Here is a 21930-nt window from a genome sequence, read left to right on the forward strand (position 1 = left end):
CTTTCTGCTCTCTGGCACAGCCGAGGAACGATCACATTTTTAAAATTTCTTACATTATACAAAAACCTAGCAATATGTGCACTGCCTGGGAGAAGAAAATATTCTCACTGGCTGTACCTGCATTAGTGGAAATTGGTGTGTCTTCTGCATATCATACATACAATGATAAGCAATACATCAGTGAGGTCAGCAGGTGCATTAGATAATAACAATCCTCATTGTAGAAGAAGAAGAAGAAATTGGATTTGTATCCCACCCTTCACTCTGAATCTCAGAGCGGCTCACAATCTCCTTTACCTTCCTTCCTCACAACAAACACCCCTGATTGGCTCTCATGCACAGCATGTAGACATGAACAGCTGTAGTGCTACTATCTGTTATATGGTGTAAAGGATAAATTATGGTGTTTTTGCATGAACAAAATAGAGTATATATTTCACCTCTCCTACAGGCTCGTTTAGAGGAAGAGCTGGCAGATGTCATGGCAGTTCTGCAGCAGGATTATAAAGGAAAATTATTTTTTATTCCAGTATATACTAACCTCAAAGTGGCTGGTTACACCTTGACCTTTGCCTCCTTCAGGACAATCCAGCCCGTAGAGAATAATTCATTATCATATCTTCACATGATGTAGGTAACATCTAGTGATTTTCCTCCCAGGTGCTTCCTTGGCCATCTAGAACCCATTCAGATTGTTAAGAGGCACAAACACTAGCTTCACCCACTTCAGAAATCCCAGGATTCTTGAACAGGGAAGAAGACAGGAGATTTGTAAGGAAGTGACTCATAACATATAACGTTTGTCATTCTACAAATATTGGAAAAGAAAAGGACCCACATTTCCAAAAATCAAAGTATGCAGATACCTTGAGAAGGCAGGGGAGAGAAATATTCCACCTGATATATTGCTTCTTGAAGTCTGAGGAAAGTGAAAACGGGGCATTATCACATTCTATTTGAATTTGCATTCTGTTCCTGGAGTTCTTTACCTATGACAGTTTTAAAGGAATGCATTTAAATGGGTGCCTTATAGATCTACTTTGTGTATCTGATAAAATCATAATGTGTGAAACACATGCATTTCTTGGTTTTAATTTTGTGTACACCATAAAATATACAAAAGGCCAATCTCATGTCTTGTGTCGCATATGCCCACAGTGTATGCACTGTTAAATAAGTATATGTGGACCGTACCTGTTGTGGTTTTAATGGTTATGCAATACAAAGATGTAATAAGTATTTTTTTAAAAAATCAGAATATCTTTTAGGATCAAACTACTATGTACTACAGAAAAATGCATGGGGATGAGAGGTTCTAGACCCTTGTAAATCCTTCTGGAACTTGTGTGGGGGGAAGCCTCTGGAAAAGGGACTGATTTGGCATGTAAATATGGCCCGTAGAGAAAAGGTTAACCACTTCCTCTGCTTTCACTTCAAATTGTCCCTCTGAAGCCATTTCTCATTTTTGAAATTGTTTGTTACACTTGGTGACATGCTTTTGCAGGTAATGGATAGCCTGCTCCCTTTACAGTTCCTTATTAACTGAGCTGGTTCTTTATTCTACTCACACTGTCAAAATCGCATCAGCAACAAGACAAACTGATACATATGGTAAATTGTCCCATCTGCCAGCCCTGCAGGGAGTCAGGAGGAATCAGCTGTTGTTTATATTTAGTTCCATAGTTCAGAAACAGACTGATGTGAAATCCTCCTCCCTGTCTATCTTCCTGCTGACAATGATATTCTCATGGAGGCCAATTAGGAATTTGAGGACTACTGAACTTTAAGTAAGATGAAGGGAAACAGTCAAGCAATTAATCTGTTTCTGTTACTTTAAAAGGCCCTAGCACCGCCAGCCTCTATCATTATTGTATTGTTTATTATGTGTTGTACACAATCTTTGTAATATATTTTTGCAAACTGAAAGACGGTGTATTACTTGGTGGCTTTGATCAGTCTAAGCAATTAATCTTGGCGTTGTGTTGGCCTAGTGGTGAAAGAAGCTCTAGCCTAAAAATTCCATTTTCTGCAACATCCCAAGTTATTAGTAAAGGCTTGATGGATGATATCATAAGGGACAGACAGAATTCATTGTTATAAGCCACCAAGCTTCTTTGAATAAGTGCATCCAGACTTTGCACAGGGAATGTGGTGTATTGGCCCTCCTGTAGGGTTGCCAATCCCCAGGTGGCGGCAGGGGATCCCCCGGTTTGGAGACCCTCCCCCCGCTTCAGGGTAATCAGAAAGCGGGGAGGGGGGAGGGAGGGAAATGTCTGCTGGGAACTCATGATTCCCCAAGGAGGCTTATTCCCATAGAAAATAATGGAGAATTGATCTGCGGGTATCTGGGCTCAGGGGGCCCTGTTTTTTGAGGTAGAGGCACCAGATTTTCAGTATAGCATCCAGTGGCTCCCCCCAAAGTACTCCATAAGTTTCAAAAAGATTGGACCAGGGGATCCAATTCTATGAGCCCTCAAAGAAGGTGCCCCTATCCTTCATTATTTCCTATGGAAGGAAGGCATTTAAAAGGTGTGCGGTCCCTTGAAATGTGGTGACCAGAACTCCCTTTGGAGTTCAATTATGCTTGTCACACCCTTGCTCCTGGCTCCACCCCCAGAGTCCCCAGATATTTCATGAATTGGACTTGGCAACCCTACCCTCTTGGCTTGCCATACTATGACATTCTGGAATTCAGCTTCTGCAAGTACATATTTATTTTATATACTTCATTTATATCCTACTTTTCTTCCCAGTCATGATCCAAAACAGCTTAAACATTCTGTTGTGAGGATAAAACTGAGGAGAGGAGAATGATGCAAGCTGCTTTGTGTCTTCACTGGGAAAGAAAGGTGGGGTATAAATAAAGTAAATAAATAAATGCATAAGTTTGTATTACAATTTTTATGAGGGTTTCCTGAATTGTTTTATATGTGTCAGCCACTTTGAGGACCCATAAACTGCCTGTGAACATTCAAAATAGACAATACAACTGAAAATATGCTATGGTTTCTTACAACAAATGTGATGGACAAATGGAAGATGAACTTAACTTTGCTGTGGACATCTTTTATTAAGTGGTTAGGCAGGGCTTTCTGCCTGTACCAGAAGAACTTACAGATGTTCTTCTGTCATTCATTCTTATAGCTGCAGCAAACACAGGTGCTGTGAAAGTATGCCCCCAACTGTGGCTATATATATGTTTTCCTCACTGCAGGAAACCCCTAAATTGGGTTCTAACCTCTTTTCTCCACATATTTGAGGTCTGTCCACTTCTTATCTTGAGGACTGGAGTTCACATCTAATTGGTTAATTTTTAAAAGGGGAGTGGTTGCATCTTGTTTCTCAAAATGGCTGACCAGATGCCCCTGGGAAGCACCGTTCTCCCACATCAGGTCAGACCTGTTTTAGTTTAATGCTTGCTGGATGGTGAACACATGATAAACTAGACATTATCTCAGCAAATGCATGATCTCAGATGAGTGTTGGCTAAGACAATGGGAATGCAGGAGAGAGCGTTTATCAGTAGGAGATGAATGGATGGAAGTGAATCAGACTTAACCCTTCCTATGCCTGCCAATTTTCCTTTTCAAAGGCTTCCCCAGTAAATTTTTCTTGGCCCTCCCACCTGGTTTTGGTGCTATATATGTTTTTACTGAGAGTTGATTTGGGTGGAAAGATGGCATAAAATATTTAAAAGAAAGGAAGAGACCCTTAGAGGAGCTTTCTGGACAGTGCTTCTTCCTGGAAGTGCGTTTATTCATCTGTGAGTGAATTTGCTGTCACTGTGTTCCAAATTAAAGTATATTAATTGCCATGGAAACTATGTTTGACAGTGCCATGGAAACTATGTTTGACAGTAGTGAGAAATATCACTTTCTTACATCTCAGACTTGCTGTTTCAGAAACAGCAAAAAAGAAGCAGACAACTGAGTAATATGAGATGCTGCCATGTAGGCACCAGTATCCCAAGGAAACAGTAATTCTAAGCACATAAAAGCCTGGTCAGATTGGACCAAAGGTCCTTCTGGTCCGGCATCATGTTTCTCAAAATGGCTGACCAGATGCCTCTGGGAAGCACACAGTGAGTGAAATTAACAACCTTTCCCAGCACTTTGAATTGATTTTCACTGAGAGGACTGTCACAACATCAAGACATCTTTCCTGCTTAGGCACTTCCAATTCAGACTCAGCATATATATTCAGTTAGGAGTTTCTGCCACAATATGCTTCATCATACTCTTGGTTAAATTGATTTTGTCAGGTTGTTACACATTCATCCATTTTGTAGAAATCCTCTGGAAGGACTTGCATCTGCTTTTTTTTTTTTTTTTAACCATCCTCAACAATCTGGTGGAATTAGCAATCTAGACTACGTTGCTCTTCACTTTTGATTACAATAATTTATGAACAGGTTGCATAACACTGATCCTCATAAAGATACATCAGTAATCCTTCTATTTCTCCGTCCATTTTGAGAACTACCCATTTATTCCTACAATAAGGACCTGAAACATCTTGTCTCCCCTCCCCCCATTCCCATTTTTCCTTTGTTTTTTAAATATCCAAACTGGTGAAATCTGGACCTGGTATTTTCTGTTATTCAGATATTCTATTGATCCTGATATTACATGGCTGTTGTTTTCAAACCAGGCAAGCTATCCAAAAGTTCAAATAGACCTTTTTAAAAGATCATATAGTTCCCACCTTATTCTACACTTGTATATGAATTGACACCTCTGTAGACATGCACACCTGTGCAAAGTTGGCCGCAACTCCACCACACTTTGTGCAGTTTGGCCATTCCTGCTCCAAATGGATTGATCCCAAGTGATTCTTAAGTTTGGCGGTCCGCAGAAGGTCCATGTGGCTCAGCCACCATTTTAATGTTAGGCTTCCAGAGACTGCGAACATGGCTCCTCCCTCCCCCCAATTTTTTTTGTTCACTGAAACATTAAAGGGAAAAATGTTTTTGAATTTTTAGGCTTTCCATCTCAGTATCTCTGTCTCTCTTTACATCTCATGTCAATTTCATTCTGTGCTGACATCTTCCCCTTTGTTTGCATGCTGCACTGAAATCCCGTTTTTCCCCTTGGGGACACTGCAGTTCATCACCTCTCCAATCCCCCTTTTAAGTCAGTACCAGCAGGGAACTAAACCTTGCACAGCTCCTATTAAAACTCCCTCCCATTGTTTTAAATCTTTAATTCAGTGATCCAAGACTAGTGATAGTCTCATATCACTAGACTTATGCCGCTTGTAAAAAAAAAAATAATGAAGGAAAAATGGAGCTTGTATGGAGGGGGAGGATGGCAGAAAGTGCAGTGGAATTACCTTGATGTAAGAGGATAGTTACCTTCGTGGGATGGCAAAGGGCAGGGGGAAAATCTGAGAGAATCTGCACACTTTTGACGTACCTTCAGCTTGGAGGTGAAACAAAGGGAAAATTGGTACAACAGCATCTCAGAAAGCCCAGAGACACAGCGACCAGAAAGTGAACTGAGTGCTAAAGGGCAGAAATCAATGCAGAACACCCATGCACATCAGGCTTCTGTTTTTCCAAGTTCTAGAATTTATAGGAAGTCAAAGTACAGATCTTCATGGCTACCTATTCCATTCCAAACTATTGGTGAGCAAAGGGTTATGACAATGCATTTCCTTTTAACTTCACCAATGACCATTTTTATATGTTCAGTTCGATGAGTTTAAACTAGTTTTACAAATGTTTTCAAAGTGTGCAAATTGTACCTTGCCACATTCTACATTTTCAGCCTGTTTTCATGGAATAGTCTTAAACAGATCAGATCAGTGTGTGTGTGCAGTGGAGGTGATTATGTGAATCTGCTTTTATACACTAAGCCATCAGTGTTTTGGCATGAAAAGAATCCAGGGATGTCATTTATCTATGATGGTAAAGTCAAAATATGGACCAGCATCTAAATATACTGCTGTGTCCTTTGGTGCCAGTTTTGGAAAGAGTTGAGCCTTGTTTACTTATTTGATGGTATTACTCTGAAATTGGCAGGGGGGCTCTTTTATAATAAAGTGCAGCTGAAGGATTCCAGGAAGTCAGCAGGAACTAGAATGCTTCAGCCAATAGCACATTGCTTCATTTGCTGTGACAATCTATTTTAACCTGAACATTTCAGGAATGAAATCAAAACACATGTGGTCACTCTAATACTAACTGGAATATAGCTTGTACATTTTAGTTACTACAAGATGTCTCCTTAATGAAGAGTCGGAATGTAGCAAACAATTTGGTGAGGAGGGATCCCAGAAGTTACAGGTCAGTTGACCAAGCAGCTGTTCCACATAATCTGATGGAAAGAATTCTTAAAAATAGGATTATTAAACATATAAAAGATAAGTCCTACTGATGAAGAATCAGTGTGGCTTTTGCAAAGGGAAGTCCTGCCTCACTGATTTTTGGCAATTACATATTTGGATATGAATATAGCAGTCATGGGATATGAGGACATGTCTGCTTGTGGATTAGTAACTAGTGAAGCAACAGGAAGCATAAGACAGGAGGCCTGTTATGTGCATCCATTGTAGGATACCAAATAGATTCCTGCATAAGGAACAGTTCTTTTGTGTAGACAGACACATTTGTAAGAGGAAACTATTACTATTAGTGGAATCAATCAGCTGCACCCAACCTATTGGTTTATTTTGGGGGAAGGGGAAGGCAACAATGAATGGTATGGATTCAAAGGGGAGCTAGAATGAAAGTAAATCTAGTAATCAGTTAATGGTATGGAAGAAAGACTAAAGAAAATGAGTATGTTGCGCCTAATTGTGTGTTTCAGTGCCAAAAGCAGATCAACAGTGGGATAAACTCGGTGCCTGAGTGGGTTGTGAAATCTTCTTCCCTAGAAAGACTGAAAAGGCGTCTCTCAAGACTGATTTACACATAACATATGCAGTCCCAAAGCATGGTTAAGATGATCTGCTGGAATCCTTCCAATGATAGTCTGATGGTGAAATGTTGAGTTGTTAATTAGATGCCTCTGGAGCGGCTATAAGGAATCAGGAAACAATATAGCAACAAAATGGGGCAAGGTCCCTACAAACTATTAGGACCTATACAAGTCTGAATTTTAGAGGACTCCAGCAACTTAGACATGACAGTGTCCCTGCGTCTACTCCATGAGGATACACCACTATTTTAAGGCTGGGATTTTCTTCGAAAAACATCCTGAAAGCCAACCTGATGTTGCCCTGGCTGAATGGAGACCCAGGCTAGTTTTGCCTGGCTGTGGAGGCTTGAAAACAGCATGGGGTAGGGCAGACAGAAACCCCAGTGCATGTAGTGTGTGTGTGTGTGTGTGTGTGTGTGTGTGTGAGGGAGACAGGAGCCCCTCTGATACTGGAGGTGAGGGAAATGATCATCAGTCACCTCTACTGCAGCTCTTTTCTCCTGTATTCAAGCCTCCTCAGCAAGGGCAATGTAGCTTGGGTCTTTGTGCAGCTGGGGTTCCATTAGGCTGGCTTGCAGTCCCCATGGTGTTTTTGAAAGAAAACCCCAGCTTAAAATTGCACTGTGCCCCCGTGCTGGACACTGGGATGCCTTCATATCTAGTTGAGCCCTGGTAATCTATAGTTTGCAATGGCCACAAACCACCTTGGATTATGGGCCTTCACTCTGGTCTCTTCTAAATTCTAGGAACTTGACATGCCAAAGATAAGATCCCTCTTAAGAAGCCAGAAGGAACCTTGTGCAGTCTTGGGGGAGATCTGAAGGGTGCATCTTGTTGAAGTGGAGGCAGTCTGCCACTATATCTGGGATACAAGATCATTACAGTATGGGTAAATGCTGAACAGCCTGATGTACAAGTCTAAAAGATATTTCACATCTGTGTTTTAAAAGCATGGAAAGCAAATGCTGAAGGGGACAGCATGCTCCCACAGCTTCTGCTAAGACCCACCAACACTGTCTAGAAGCTGCATCAATAGGATACATATGATTCATTTAATACAGGATAGGTGTTGGGTAGATAACACAGAAGTGAGAGAGAAAAGTGAAGAGATAACTGCATGAGATTCGGTTTTTAGAAAACCATGAAAAGGGAAACTAGAAATATTAGAAGGGTAAGAGAAAAGAGTTTGAGTCAGATTCTTGGAAATGAAATGGGATTTTAATGATGACTAGGCTGCTACATCTCAGGATCACACATTTTGTGATGATGGACATTTTGTGGGGCCTGCTGACTTCAATGGCTATGGCATCTGCTGTGTTTGGGAGTCCCCTCAAGTCAGCACAATTCTGGCAGAAAGATAACGGGCTGCCTTCAAGGACTGAATGGGTCATCAGAAGCACACAAACAGAGGTGATAAATCCAGAGTACCTGAGTCAGGGAGAGGGAAATGAAAAGCATAGCGAGCAGTGCCTGAACAGAAAGCAAAAATCCTTTATTGTACACAGTACAGAATGTAATGCAGCTTTGCAGGAGATATATTATTATAGCCCTGCTCAGGCAATAGTAATTTCACATCAATCCTCAGATTAACCCTTTTTGCACTATAGACTTCCCATGCCAAATTTAAAAACAAAAAGAAAAAGCAAACCCCGTTGGCTTGGTTAAGCCCTGGGGCATGCTGGGAGCCACAGCAGAGTTTGCTGTCATCATGTGCTTTGTGATAGACCACTTGCGGCCACTGGATACATTCTGGGGAGAGTTGCTGAGTCGTCCACGAAGAGTTAATCTTCATATTCATACTTTTTTTCTTTAAAAAAGTGAAGTTAGTCAAAAACCCAAACAAAGTTATCAAAGCAGAAAAAGAAATCCTATACAGCATTTACAACAAAACACAGAGCCCGCAAGGGAAGAGACGCATTGTGGGTAAAGCATTGTACAGGTGTGTGCCAACGGGCTCACAACAAGAGAGATGGCTCCTAAAGGATCCAGAGAAGCTTTATATATACTGAGTAACTCCAGCCTTCTTCCTCTTCCTGCATTTTTACAAAATCAAATTGTATTTTTTTCTTTTTTAAAAAAATCCTCTTAAAATATGTGGCTTGCATAAAACATCGGAAAGAGGGAAATGCAACTTACAAATTAAGCTAAAATACACAAGACATCTCTTTCTCCCTTGCTTGAAAGCTCAGTGAGTCCAGAAATGTCAGTTAAGCGGTAATATGGCAATGGAGTCATAAGGTCAGAACCTGGGGATATTCAACAGCTGGGGCTGCCATGTATTATATACATACAGTTCCCAGACAGAGAAAAAGCCAAGCAGCTTGCACTCTGCTGCTGCACAGAAGCATACTCCAAATGCACAGCATGCTGTGCAAAATGTCCAGGCAGGATCCAGTGCAGGAAAAGCGCAAAGCAGATATGAACACGCTGGGCCAAAGAAGCTCCACCCAAGCAGCAGTGCCCTTTGCAACAGCACTGCCAGAGGCAAGAAAGCAGCAGCTTGGCCAGAAGGTGGACTTGCCACAGATACAAAACCTACAAAAATTTAGTTAGAAATGTTGCCCCACAACATAAAAAGAGTTTGGCCAAGCCCCCCTTTCTCCCTAAAAGCAAGCCATCCATGCACAGCCTTGTTAAAGAGAGGGTGGCCAAGGGCTTGCTGGGCTCTTAGGGAGGTGGTGCTTAAGTGCTGTTCTTTAAGTTGGGTTGTTTACTGGAGACTAAGAAAGGCTTTCCCAGACTGAGGAGCTGTGCACTGAGAACCCAGGAGGGCTGAGCTAGCCCATTCCCAAGGACTTACACTGCATTGGTTCCTCTTCCCCTCTGCAAATCAAAGCCCTTTTCCATTTTGCAAGGTAGATACAAGGATTGTGATTGTAACAGAGCACATTTTCTTAACAAATTTGCTAATTGCACACAGTCTATTCAAGTCCTGTGGACATGTACATCGCACCTGTCCCTATCTGTTGGGCCTAGAAGACAACCCTTCCCAATCTCTGTTCACCCCACAGCTGCACCCAATGTGATCAGCAACTGGAGGTTCTACTCACTAGCCATGCTATTGTCAGTCTTCACATGGAGGGCCTTGAAGTGTTTTAGGCTCTTCTTGTAATATTTGCAAAGAGCAGTTTTATGAACAGCAAAATTTTTGTCTTTACAAAAAAAAATTGCCCTTATTACTTGGAACAGGAGTCTCTCATGTCAGAATTCTGCTGCTTCCCAAGTCAGTAAGCAAAGCCCTCTGCATAGGGGAGGTTGCTGCAGTGATCCAAGTCCAGGAGGTACGCAGAGTTGTCTTCAAAATGTGTCAGAGGTAAGGTGTCATCTTCATTCACATGGCAGTCTGGTTCAGCTTTCAAAAACGGGCGCTGATTGTCAGGGAAGGCCATGGAGAAAAGGGCATCAGGATCACAAACAAACTTGTAGACGTACCGCTCTCCGGCCACCTGAAAGAGCCAAAAGGTTCTGTTAGGTGGTGAAGTAAGGCAAGGGGTGGTGGTGATATACACATATGAGTAGATAAGATTGCCAAGGAAGACCAATAAACATGCAATTATTCCTTGCTCTCGGATAGTCACAGAAAACAACTGCAACTTACAAAACTTTTCCTCCTCCTTCATTTTTTGTCAACTTCTCTTCACACTCAGAGCCTTTGCCAGAAAACTCCTTTCACAGCCCCCCTGCTCAAAATCAAACTCTTTTGGAACGATCTCCAGAATAACATCTTTCCTTTCCGGAATATCCTTACAAGTTCTTATAGTACCATACCCAAAGCTTTGTGTATACTAAGATTCTGCAAGCACAAAGCAGGGCTGATTTTAGTACTGGGAGCAGAATTAATAATCAGAGCTTTGTTTTATTTTTTAAAATTTAAAAACCTGCTAGGGTAGCAAAGGTTGATGGTACCCTTTCAAACCTACATTGGGTAAAATCTCAGCTTCCATGGGCAGAATTTTCAGGGATCTGGAAAAGGATTTCAGGGCTCTGTGAAGTTTTTGCTGTCAATCTTTATTGTAATTATTAATATTCTGTTATAAACCACACAGAACACTCTGCCCTGGCAATACCCTCCTAGAAGCAACCAAATTGGAGTGGGGATACACTTGGAAATGGATAATGTTCCTGTGTGATTGATGGCACAGTTGTATAACTTTTTTGTTTCTTAAAGTTGGATGATGTGTATGCCAGAAAAGGAGAGGAAGAGACCTTATCCTTCATAATAAGTGAAACAGATTAAGCACCCATAAGGAGTTTACCAGTGTTTACCTTGGCAGCAAGCCCTTGATAGAGCCTAGACAAGCTGTTTGCCAACTTTTAGTTAGTTTCGGCTTGGTGGCATTACTGTAAAAAGGGAGCAGACAAAAGGAATCCGCAGCAGACTGCTTTAATACATAGTCCGTTTCATCTCTGGTTGGTGTTCTAGCATAGCTAACTTAAAGCCAGTCTAGTGCAGAGGTTACAGTATCAAATTAGACTCTGGGAGTTCCAGATTCGAGTCTTCATTCTGCCATGGAAGCTTGCTGAGTGATCTTGGGCCAGTCACTCTCTTCCAGTCTAACGTATCTCTCACAGTTGTGAGTATAAAATGGAGGAGAGGAGAATGAACTTGTCAGCAGCTTTGGGTCCCCCATTGGGGAGAAAAACTGGGTACAAATATATACCACTAATTAGTACTAAGTCTCACCCCGAAGTCAGTTTCTGTAGAATAACATCATTCTCATGTAGCTAGAAAGTTCACAGGGAACAGAATTACTTGCCTTTTGCATGATGCCTTTTTCATAGTAGTAGCGAAGGGAGCGACTGAGCTTGTCATAGTTCATTGCGGGCCGGTTTTTTTGAATTCCCCACCGGCGAGCTACCTACAAAAGTGAAAATACAATCAGGAACTTTGCCATGACTTAAAGGTGTTAGTGGAGAAGTATTTCCAGTCAAGATCCTCACCTAGAACATTTATTTACATTTTTTTCCTGCATCAGAGCCACCAAGGTGATTGAACACATGACTGCCTTATATGGAATTGGACCACTGCCTCAGGGTCACCAGCAGAGATCTTTACATCACCGTGATCCTTTTAACTGGAGATGTTTGCATGCCAAACAGATGCTTTCCCATAGAGCACAGTCCCCTTCCTTTTTCAACTACTGTCCCTGAAATATGGCACTTCCTTCCCCAGAAGTAAGGTTGGTGCCATCCCTCCAAGCTTTCCAAAGGAGTGCAAACATTCTTCTTTCAGAAGGGCAACTGATCAAGATTAGGGAATACTGCTCGGTTTAATTTTCGATTTCATCACTATGATGTGTTTTTATAGATTTTTATGGATGATTGTGATTTTAAAAAATGTTCTGAATAAATCAAAATAAGTTACTTGCAATACAAAGGACTGAAAACATATTCCCAGATATGATGGGGGAGCAGATTTCTTTGTAAAGAGTGTTTGTCACAGATTCCCAACAATCTGGGACAAACACTGCAGTTTGGGAGATTCAGAGGATGCTTGATTTTATCTTTTTAACATAAGTATGGGGGGAAATTAAGATGGAATATAAACTGGCCTTCAACAGGGCATTTGTACAATAACTGCATAATTTGTCTCCATTAAATTTCATGGATAACCTTTTCATAATATTGTCCCATGAATGCCTTCATCGGATCACTTTAAAAAGTGACATAGTACCCACTAAATGCTACACCATTACCAGGTAACTCCTTGTTGGGAAATTAAGGGGAAAAATTACAGGTTGCAGTTAACAAGGACTGATGCTCAACTTGTTAAACAAGCCTATTAAGGATCTATCTTTTGCAAGGCTTCAACAATAATAATGGTGTAAATCTGTTTTACTAGCATTTGATTATAAGAGCTTAGAGGACGTGCATCACTCATTTGTGTTCACCTTGCAGTAAAACAGAATAGCAGAGATGTCCAGGCATTAGCAACCTCAACTAGGTGAAACAGTTGCAGAGAACCAAATCAGTTTCCTAGAAACATACAAGGGCTGCCTGCTTGCCTGCCACTCTATCAAGTCAGGGGACTGGCCAGATTTGTTGGTCAAGACACAAAGTATCAAGTGCAAATCTATAAGAATATTACAGTGGAAAAGACATGATTGAGAAACCCAATGAAGGCATAGGCGTGTGCTGATTTAGCATTGATTCAATTCAACATGATTTCTTGAACAGTTGTTAGCAGTCATTCTAGCTCTCTTTGGGAGCAGGATCTGATGACATCAGTCTGTTGCCAGCCAACCAACCAACTGTTTCTCAGGGGATTTCTGGAATGGACAGTCAGCCAGGCACTCAGAGAAGATTAACAGGATTTCCTAGCACTAAGTGCACCAAGACAGTCCATGTCCACCTGAGGCCCAGAAGAACAGCCTGAGCCAAATGCATGGGGTCTTTCCAATGGTCTCATCTGCTAAACAAGCTAACTACACTCATGCCAGCCAGACAAGTTTCACCATCACGGCAAAGAATAGGGAGGAAGTGATGTGCAGGGATGAATTAAAGAAGGGCACCGTCAGTAGAGAAAGCAGAACACGCTTAGCACTCCACAGCACTGCTGTTCTCTCATACAGAAATCTATTTCTCACTGTAAACTTCTCTATTTGTTCTCTGACTACAGTACTGCTTCCAAGCAAAGCAACCAAAGATTACTTCATTTCATGCTCTTCTACTCTCATTCCCCCAGCTTCATTCTCTTTATCTTTCATACAGCCTGAGGAAGATTGTACTGGGAGCCCGCTACAGCTGTATGCACACAGCTTCGCCCTGTAAACTCAGCAAGCACCTTAGACAGAAGAATCGGGGGTGGGGGGTGGGCAGGGAACAGGAAACTCTGCTACGTTGCTTCAGTTATAAGCTAGCACATTGCAGTATGCTTTCCAGTAGCATACAGAATTAAATCTTTTGTAACTGGCTCGAGGGTGGAAGCATGTTCAGTAAATATTCTGCATGTTTAGACACAGGCTCTTTTGCATACATATGCCATACCAGGGAAAGAGCCAAGAGCATGTTGTCTATGCACAGATTCCTAGGAACCCAGTAGCTATTGTTACATAATCATCCCCTGGCACCCAGGCTTTGATTATGGCACAAAGCAGTGAAAGAACTTCCTCTTTACTGCTGGTACAGGCTGGCACAGACAATAATAAACTCAGTTCAAAGCCCTCTTCATCCTCTCAGTGGACAGGATTGCCAAAAGTAAGGTCAATTCTCAGCACTTTGATCTTTTAAAAGGAACCCACTTCTCTCTGTTTCTGTCTTGGGGAGATATTGAGATCTAAAATGTCAAGCCAATCATGCTGTACATCAGGAGCGAGGTCACACAATGTGGCTGTGCATCTCCTACTCACGCTCTCTTGGCCTTCTCACTTACAGAACAGCCAGCCAGGACAAGATTCATGGTGAAAATATTTTCAAGTTCAAAGCGGTGCCTTTTCATAATGCAGAGGGAGTGAAACGGCAAACTATCAAAGACCTTCGTCTAGAGGGGGCTGCCAAATTGCTGTTTGAAAAACCACAATTTCCATGCAGAGCGTACTGTATATTATGGATAATTACCCACCATGCACTGCTTGGCTGTGCAGCTGGTTTCAATTATTAGTCAAACAGCTTCCTCCTCTGCATCATTCAGCACAACCCAGTGCACCACAAGACTCCTCTCAGTAATTGCAAGGGTTTATTTACAAAACCAGTGTCTCCACAGGGCAACAACAGTGCAAAGCCTACAGCAACAGTGGAAATTAGCAGAAAACCTTTCTCCAAGACACAGTTCAGTATCTGAAGTGTAATGAGAAAAGAACATGCCCTAGAGCTGCTGAATGGGAATATGTTGTGTGAGCTGTATAAAGGGACTGCAAGGGTGGGGGGAAAGAACAGAAAACAAAGAATGGGTTCTCAACAGGCTCTTTGCATGTGCTACCAACTTTTAAAAATTTGCAAGCTTTTACAATGCAAACTATGATGACCCTTATCCACTTTCCTCCCTCAGAGGCAAGATTTCCCCAGTTCCCTTTCTGACTAAGCATCCCAAGTGGTCTGTTTTCTTCTTTCCTGAAGAACTTCGGTTGTCCTACCCTGGGCCAGCTCAGCCCAGGAAACAGGCAATATAGATAACTCTGTGGTAAAACCAGTACATGTACAGATTTTAGTTCTTATGTTTCAGGTTAACGAGAGTTTCTTAAGCTATTCAGAGTTACTTAAAATCTCTATGTTGAGAGGCTTTTGTTCCAGTGTTTTACCAAATACTCCAGTACACTTTGAGTATTCTCTGACTCTTTTGGTTTCCAGAAGGCCAGTGCACTCTTTCCAGTGCCCAGCCCCTTCTCTTGAAACACCAGTACTCATCTTGAGTTTTAGCTGACTCCTAGGTCTCTTAAGGCAGTTTCTAACCACACCAGGCCAGGGATCACTGCACTCTTCAGAGCTAACACCATGTTTGCCTGGGTAGGGAAACTCTCCTCTCACTAGAAGATCTATCTCCCTTTTCTGGCCTGAATGGGAGTCTGTCTAATTACCCACTTGTTCTTGCCAACTTTCCCCAGTTCTCCTGTCTGCGCTAAACTGCTCTCAATCAGGGCTGAATTCTGAAACTGTCAGTAATCAACTCTTCTCAGTTATGGCTGAAATCAGACTGAATTCTCCTCAACAAGTCTTCTTCTGCTAAGCTGATGCTAACCAATCAGATCTCGTGGAACAGCCTGTCACTCAAGGCTCTCTTAAGAATTAATCCTTCACAGTCCTTTATCTGTTTATACACTACTTCTATGCTTTTTAAAAGTGCAGTCCATCACACAAACATAAGACGGTGTGAACAAAATATTGTATCTCACCCTAACTCATGATTTTCCCAAAATTATAGCCAAAAAATTCCCCAAAATATAGAGCAAAATTATAGAAAGAAAGAACTAATGAAAGGGTAGGTCATTATGTAGAGAAAGAGAGAAGGTAAAACATAGGCTATAACCAGTGGAATTCCAACACTGACACAACCAACTTCCATCAAATCAAAGTGAAGGTTTCAGAAATCTATCATCCATATACCTTTCTTGTTTGTATACTGAACATGAAGTATTCTGTCTACTTGCTGCTCTGTATTAGGAGAGTGGAGAGCTTTTTGACGTTGATGTATCAACGAGTTTCTAACAAAGAAGGTTTTTAAGCTCATAAAGTATGAGGTTTGGAAAGCAGCCATAAAGATGGACCACAGCATATACACTCTACTTGTGGGATCACCTGGCTGATACTTGCCCTCTCAATGAAGGACACATTTAAAAAATGAAGTAAGAAGCTAGTCTAGCTGGAACAGAACTTTTCTGAATCAAGAGAAGTCTAAGATCCAGTGATGCTGGCCTCTCTCTGTATTCCAATACCTTATTCTCCTTTATGTATAAACAAGGCTCAAGTTCAATTTCATTTTAACTCTAATAAAGATTATATATAACATTGGAGGGATAAGATTATCTATCAGAAGATAATCTATTAAATTAAGGAGTTGCTGCCAGTAATTTAGCTGTGTGCCAGTAATCTGGCTGCTACTAGACCAAGCAACTTTGAGTCCAACAAGTTTGGTGACAAGTGTGAAAGGAGGGCCTTACACATCAGCTCTGTATTTTTTCCATTTGATCTTGTTGTTGACTGGAGAAGATTCAATTAGCAGATTTACAAAGGGCCAGAAATGTCTTTATTTACAGCTGTTCTACCTCTCGTTATACCCCAAGGTACCATTCATAAATTAGAACTGCCATTTTGAAGCTGGAATAAGCTAATAATCAGGACTTACTATTGAGACAAATCAATTTGTATATGGATTGACCTTGTCAAGATGAAATATAAACGAGCCTTCTAGTGCCTCAACCTTCTGATAATGTAGAGGCTGCATCATGCAAAATGATACCATAGGTAGTGCTAATGCAGTTCTGCATGAGGGAGATCAGCAAAGTGCCCTTCACACATCACTTCTGTTTTTCACCAGATCCACATGTGCTCTTGACACACCAAGAAAGAGCCACCAATCCTGCACTGACCAGTACCTCAACTTCCTGCAACCTCAAGTCCCAACTAATGTTATTTCTATTGTACTGTGCCAGCTTTCAAGTGGCAGCACTATGTTGCATCTATCATCTGAAACTACCCTCTGTTCTTGACAAAGAGAAGAGGTATTTGACAGAAAGCCACAGCAGCTAAGAAGTTCATTGTAAATAAGCCATTCCTTTTGCCACATTCTAGTAGCCTTTTGTTGGACAACTCAAAAATAAACTATCATGAATGGTGAACTTGGGAGGCTCCCCTCTCTGCCCAAGTGTTTTACCTCTTCAGGTTCAATCAACTTGAACTCCATGCCTCTGCCAGTCCAAGCAATGAAGTGGGCATTGGCTGGATCATCCAGGAGGGTGACCAGGAACTGCCACAGTTGGAGTGATCCTCGTCTCTGGTAAGGAGGCCCTTCACGATACACGGTGGGCTCTTGCTTCACTTTGCCTGTTCAGTACAAAACAACACCAGTTAAGATTCAGCATCCCCAGAAGGAAACAACAAGCCACTGCAGTTTTCCCCAATTTCTCAGAACAACCTCAAACATTTTAATAAGCCAGGTGAATGCAGAAGTTACAGCACATTTGACCATCTGGCTGGCAGCACTCCTTTTGAATATTCATACAGTTTCTCTCAACTTTCCTATTTGACAGTATTAATCTGCTAATCAATGTAGCTTTACAATTGAAGCCCTGAATCATGCAGTGAGTGGAGACAGTTTCTCCCACAATCTATGACATAAATGAAACAGGGCATCTTGAAGCACACAGAAGGGCTGCTGGTTATCTAATCCACATTCTGGCTTCTCCAGAACTCACTGAAGTCCCTTCACAACCAGTCCCTTACCTTCCAACCTTTCTGGTACAACACAGGTATCATCAAAGTACAACCGGGCATCCTTCTCATACAAGAACCCTAAGAGGAAAGAAGATGTCCAAATTAGCTCATCACAAGTTTTATTTCCTCCTTTGTGAGGAAACATAGATTAGGCCATTTCCTCCTGGACAGCTGGTTTTGTGCCACTACTTTGTCTGTTGGCAGCAATTTCTGAGCCATTTGTTAAAAGCCAACAGGTATGGCCTCGCAATGTTTGCTTGTGAATGTGCCAGCTACTCTGCCCCGCCAACTCCAAGGGCTTGTCTAGACAGCAGGTTCCCCCATGCCTGGCTTCACACCAAAGTGTGCAAACTGTAAGCAGAGGGGAGAGAATTGCAAAGAAAGAGGGACCAGGCCCTAAAAGTCTACCTTGTGCTGTAGTCTCTCATTTGGATTGTGACACCTTGCTAGTCCCTGGCCTGGCACTCAGAATGCCAGAGAGAAACATGGGGATCAGCACAGTCCCTTAATGTGGCTTGCAGGTGTATCAGCTTGAGGCCAGCCCTCTTCCACTCTCAAATCCAGTGGACCCCTAGGCTTTGTTTATACTAATTGTCTGAACTACATAAGCTAGTTCAGACTGAACTTTAAAAATGTACCTTTCATGTAGTCAAACAGCACCGGTCAATCTTATCAGACATCTACATTGTTATAAGGGAGAAAGTTCCTCTACACACCCAAATCTGCACACAACATTAAAATGCTACAAAGAGTAGCAATCATGCATCTAGCCCTGATAAGTGGATACCTATAGATACACAATGGATGGAGTGCCTTGCTACAGGAAGAAGGCACTCTCTGTTCTTTTTTCCTTATTGCAACTACTCCTCTGCATTGGTAACTTTTCAAAAACAAGAGCCATCTTTCAGTTCCACAAGGCCAGCAGCTTTAACCTCTAGCTCCTTCTGCAAGATGAATGACAGGTAAAAAAGTCTCTAAGGGCCAATGAGATATGCCACTGACATCCTGTGAATGGAGCATCTACTGATTTTTTTTTAATGCACACTGGTGGCCAACCAAGCCTGTCACTTAAAAAAGGGGTGGGGGTGGGGATGGGATGCATTAGGTTTGCCAATCCCCAGGTTTGGTTCTCCCGCTTTCCCAGGCTCCTTCCTGCCTCCAGTCAGCTGGCCAGCGGGGGGAAGCCCCGCTCCCACAGCCACCATATGACTTTCCATCTCCGGAGGCTTCAGTCTCTGATTTGAAAGGCTTCCTCTTGGGATGTGTGCCTGTGTTACTTTGAAGAAGTTGGCAGCAACTTGTGAGTAGAGATGCCAGTCCCTCGCTTCAGAGTTGCCAGAAACGGTGGGGTGCGGGGGAGGGAAATGTATGCTGGGCACTTCATTATTCCCTATGTGGAGATCGATTCTCATAGGGTTTAATGGGGAATTGATCTGAAGGTATTGGTGGCTATGGGGGGGCTGTTTTTTGAGTTAGAGGCACCAAATTTTCAGTATAGCATCTAGTGCCTCTCCCCAAAATACCCTCCAAGTTTCAAAATGATTGGACAAGGGGGTCCAATTCTATGAGCCCCAAAAGAAAGTGCCCCTATCCTTCATTATTTCCTATGGAAGGAAGGCGTTTAAAAAGGTGTGCTGTCTCTTTAAATGTGATGGCCATAACGCCCTTGGAGTTCAATTATGCTTGTCACATCCTTGCTTCTGGCTCCACCCCCAAAGTCTCCTGGCTCCACCCCCAAAGTCCCCAGATATTTCTTGAATTGGATTTGGCAATGCTAGGAAGCATTCATGGAATTTCAGTCTACACAGCAGCTTACTCCCATTAGCCTTGCTGCTAGTTCTGTAATAAGAAAAAAACATTTTCAAAACATTATTGAAATCCTTCTTTGGTGGAAGCATGGTCTAGCTACATCATCACTCTAGCTTTCATGATAATTGTGCCATTTTTGAGGGATACTTCACATGTGTGCCTGGCTCCTTTACTTTTTATTTTTAAGAGGAAGTTGAAGACAGTTTATTTAAGATTGTATTTGATGAAATTACTAGCATTCCTAAATTGTGATTTAAAAATTTAGTTTGTTATATGTACACATGTGAGAGATACTGTTTGCTCAGATGAGGTTCCAGTGATGCTAGTCTTTTATTAGCAGCATTAGCCACAAAGGCAGCTGGGGTTGGTGGCACCTAACATGCCAAAGAGAGAGACAGGAAGGAAGAATCAGTTCTGTGGGTAAAATGGAAGGCGTTGTATCAGCAGCTAAGGAGTGAAACTGGCAACAGGCATACTGAATTTCCCAACAGGTCCCAAACACCATTATCAATCTGCTTGCAATGCAGAAAGGGAACCAGGATGATTTACAGTGAGAGGACAAGACTATAGCAGAACAAGATAACATCATCATCTGAAAAAAACTAGCTTCCTTAGTCCAATTAATGTCTTCATGCTGTGAGATGATCCAGTTCTTGCACCTATGCATTTTCTTTTTTGCTTCTAGGGACAGGAGGGGGCACTCTCTACCTTGGAAGACCTCACAAAGCACTCACAATGTACCTCCATCTTCTCGCCAAACTCATAGTTTTGTTTAAGCAGCAGCAAACAGCAGCGCTCTCCTCTTCCCAGAGTTTGCTGAGCATTGAGCTCTCACCCCCAATCAGACTAGTGAGGTTCACCTCAGAAGACAGTTCAGGCATCAACAAGGAAAGAGCCATAAAACTGAGCTCAAAGACAGCAAGAGGAGCAAAAGCAACACCTCAGACCCTTCATCCGTAAAGAAGGGATAATAACACAGTCCTACCTTTCAGAATTGCTATAATGATCGATCATGTTACATGAAGAACTTTGAATGCTTCAAAAGCTTATAACAGTTTTTAATATAATGATTGTTAGCAGCTCTGAGTCTTGTTCTCAATAACTCCTCCTACAGTACTACAAAATGCCCTCAAGCAGAAACACATCAATCAATTGTTTCTAGTTTCATGGGAGAATTTTTGCCCTTACTCTTGGAATAACCATGTACAGCTCTAGAGTGATGTACTTTTTTAAATTTCATGTGCACAGATATACATGAGCTCATTCGCATTTTTGTTCTCCAGCCACTTACCATCATGGCTGTTGGGGAAGTAGCCACCTCCTCCTCCTCTCACATATGCTGACTGGCAATTAGGCACTTCTGAAATAAAGATGAAGGGAGAGTTCATATTGTCAGCATTTCATTGTTTTGTTCAGATTTTATCACTGAAAGACCTATAAAGAAAACCCCAGATACACACCACAAAGAATATGTGGCCCACCTGGTAGTTTCTGGGAAAAACTGTGCCCTGGAACAGCACATTAAACACATGAAAGCACCTCATTCCAAGTCAGACCCCTGGTCCATGGTCCAGGGTTTCAAGCAGAGCTAGGGCATCCCTTAAACCTGCTGCTCAAGATCTTTTAAGTGAAGCCAGGGATTGAACCTTCAACACCCTGCACACAAACCACATGACACAGACTCTCCCTACACCGCGTGGTGAACCAGTTTGTACAATCTAACCAGGTGAAGAAAATCTTAGCTTGCCTGAGCAATCCATTACCTGTTAGCTGTACAGCCTGGTCTTTTAGCTTCCTCACATCAGAAAGTTGTAAACCATTTGAAATTAGGGTACCTGTCTCCTTATCAGCCCACCTGAGTTTTGAGATCCTCCTCACAGGTCCTGTTCTGGGTGCCCCCTCCACTTTTGGACATGAGTGGCCTTTCTGTCAGGGTGCCCGACTTGTGAACAATGTTTTGTTCCTTTGCAGATTTACTCAAGCACCATTTGCTTTTTAGGTACTATTAAAACATTAATTCTTCCAGGCATTTGAAAGCTGATGCTTTTATGCTGCATTTTTTCCAAAGTACTGCTTATTACTTTTAATGATTCTTGTTTTTAGCTATTGCATTGTTGTTTTATCATGTCAGGCCTTGGGTTGAGGACAGCAATGGTTTCCATCTTGGCTGGCACCCTCTTTTGCTATCTACATATACCTCCCCCCACCCCCGCTCACAAAGTAGCTGGCGGGTGGAATTGGGATTAATTAGTACCTGCCATCTGATTGTTAAAATGTCCTGTTAGTGTTTTAATTTGTTTTATCTTGCTGCTCTTTTTATGGATACTGTACATCA

General features: G+C 42.0%; 1 protein-coding gene across 4 annotated transcripts in view; it reads right to left on the reverse strand.

The window, feature by feature from the left end:
- Positions 1-8391: 8391 nt before the first annotated feature.
- ETV5 (ETS variant transcription factor 5) overlaps positions 8392-21930 on the reverse strand; it is a 38069-nt gene continuing 24530 nt past the window's right edge. For all 4 annotated transcript variants that reach the window (XM_060242026.1, XM_060242027.1, XM_060242028.1 and 1 more), the window contains 5 exons: positions 20887-20955; positions 17796-17864; positions 17227-17396; positions 11678-11779; positions 8392-10366 (listed from right to left, as the gene is read on the reverse strand). In XM_060242026.1, the coding sequence (XP_060098009.1) occupies positions 10145-10366; positions 11678-11779; positions 17227-17396; positions 17796-17864; positions 20887-20955 (632 nt within the window). In that variant the 3' untranslated portion in view covers positions 8392-10144. The remainder of the gene's footprint in view (positions 10367-11677; positions 11780-17226; positions 17397-17795; positions 17865-20886; positions 20956-21930) is intronic.

The sequence above is a fragment of the Heteronotia binoei genome, chromosome 6 (assembly GCF_032191835.1).
Source record: "Heteronotia binoei isolate CCM8104 ecotype False Entrance Well chromosome 6, APGP_CSIRO_Hbin_v1, whole genome shotgun sequence".
Taxonomy (NCBI): domain Eukaryota; kingdom Metazoa; phylum Chordata; class Lepidosauria; order Squamata; family Gekkonidae; genus Heteronotia; species Heteronotia binoei.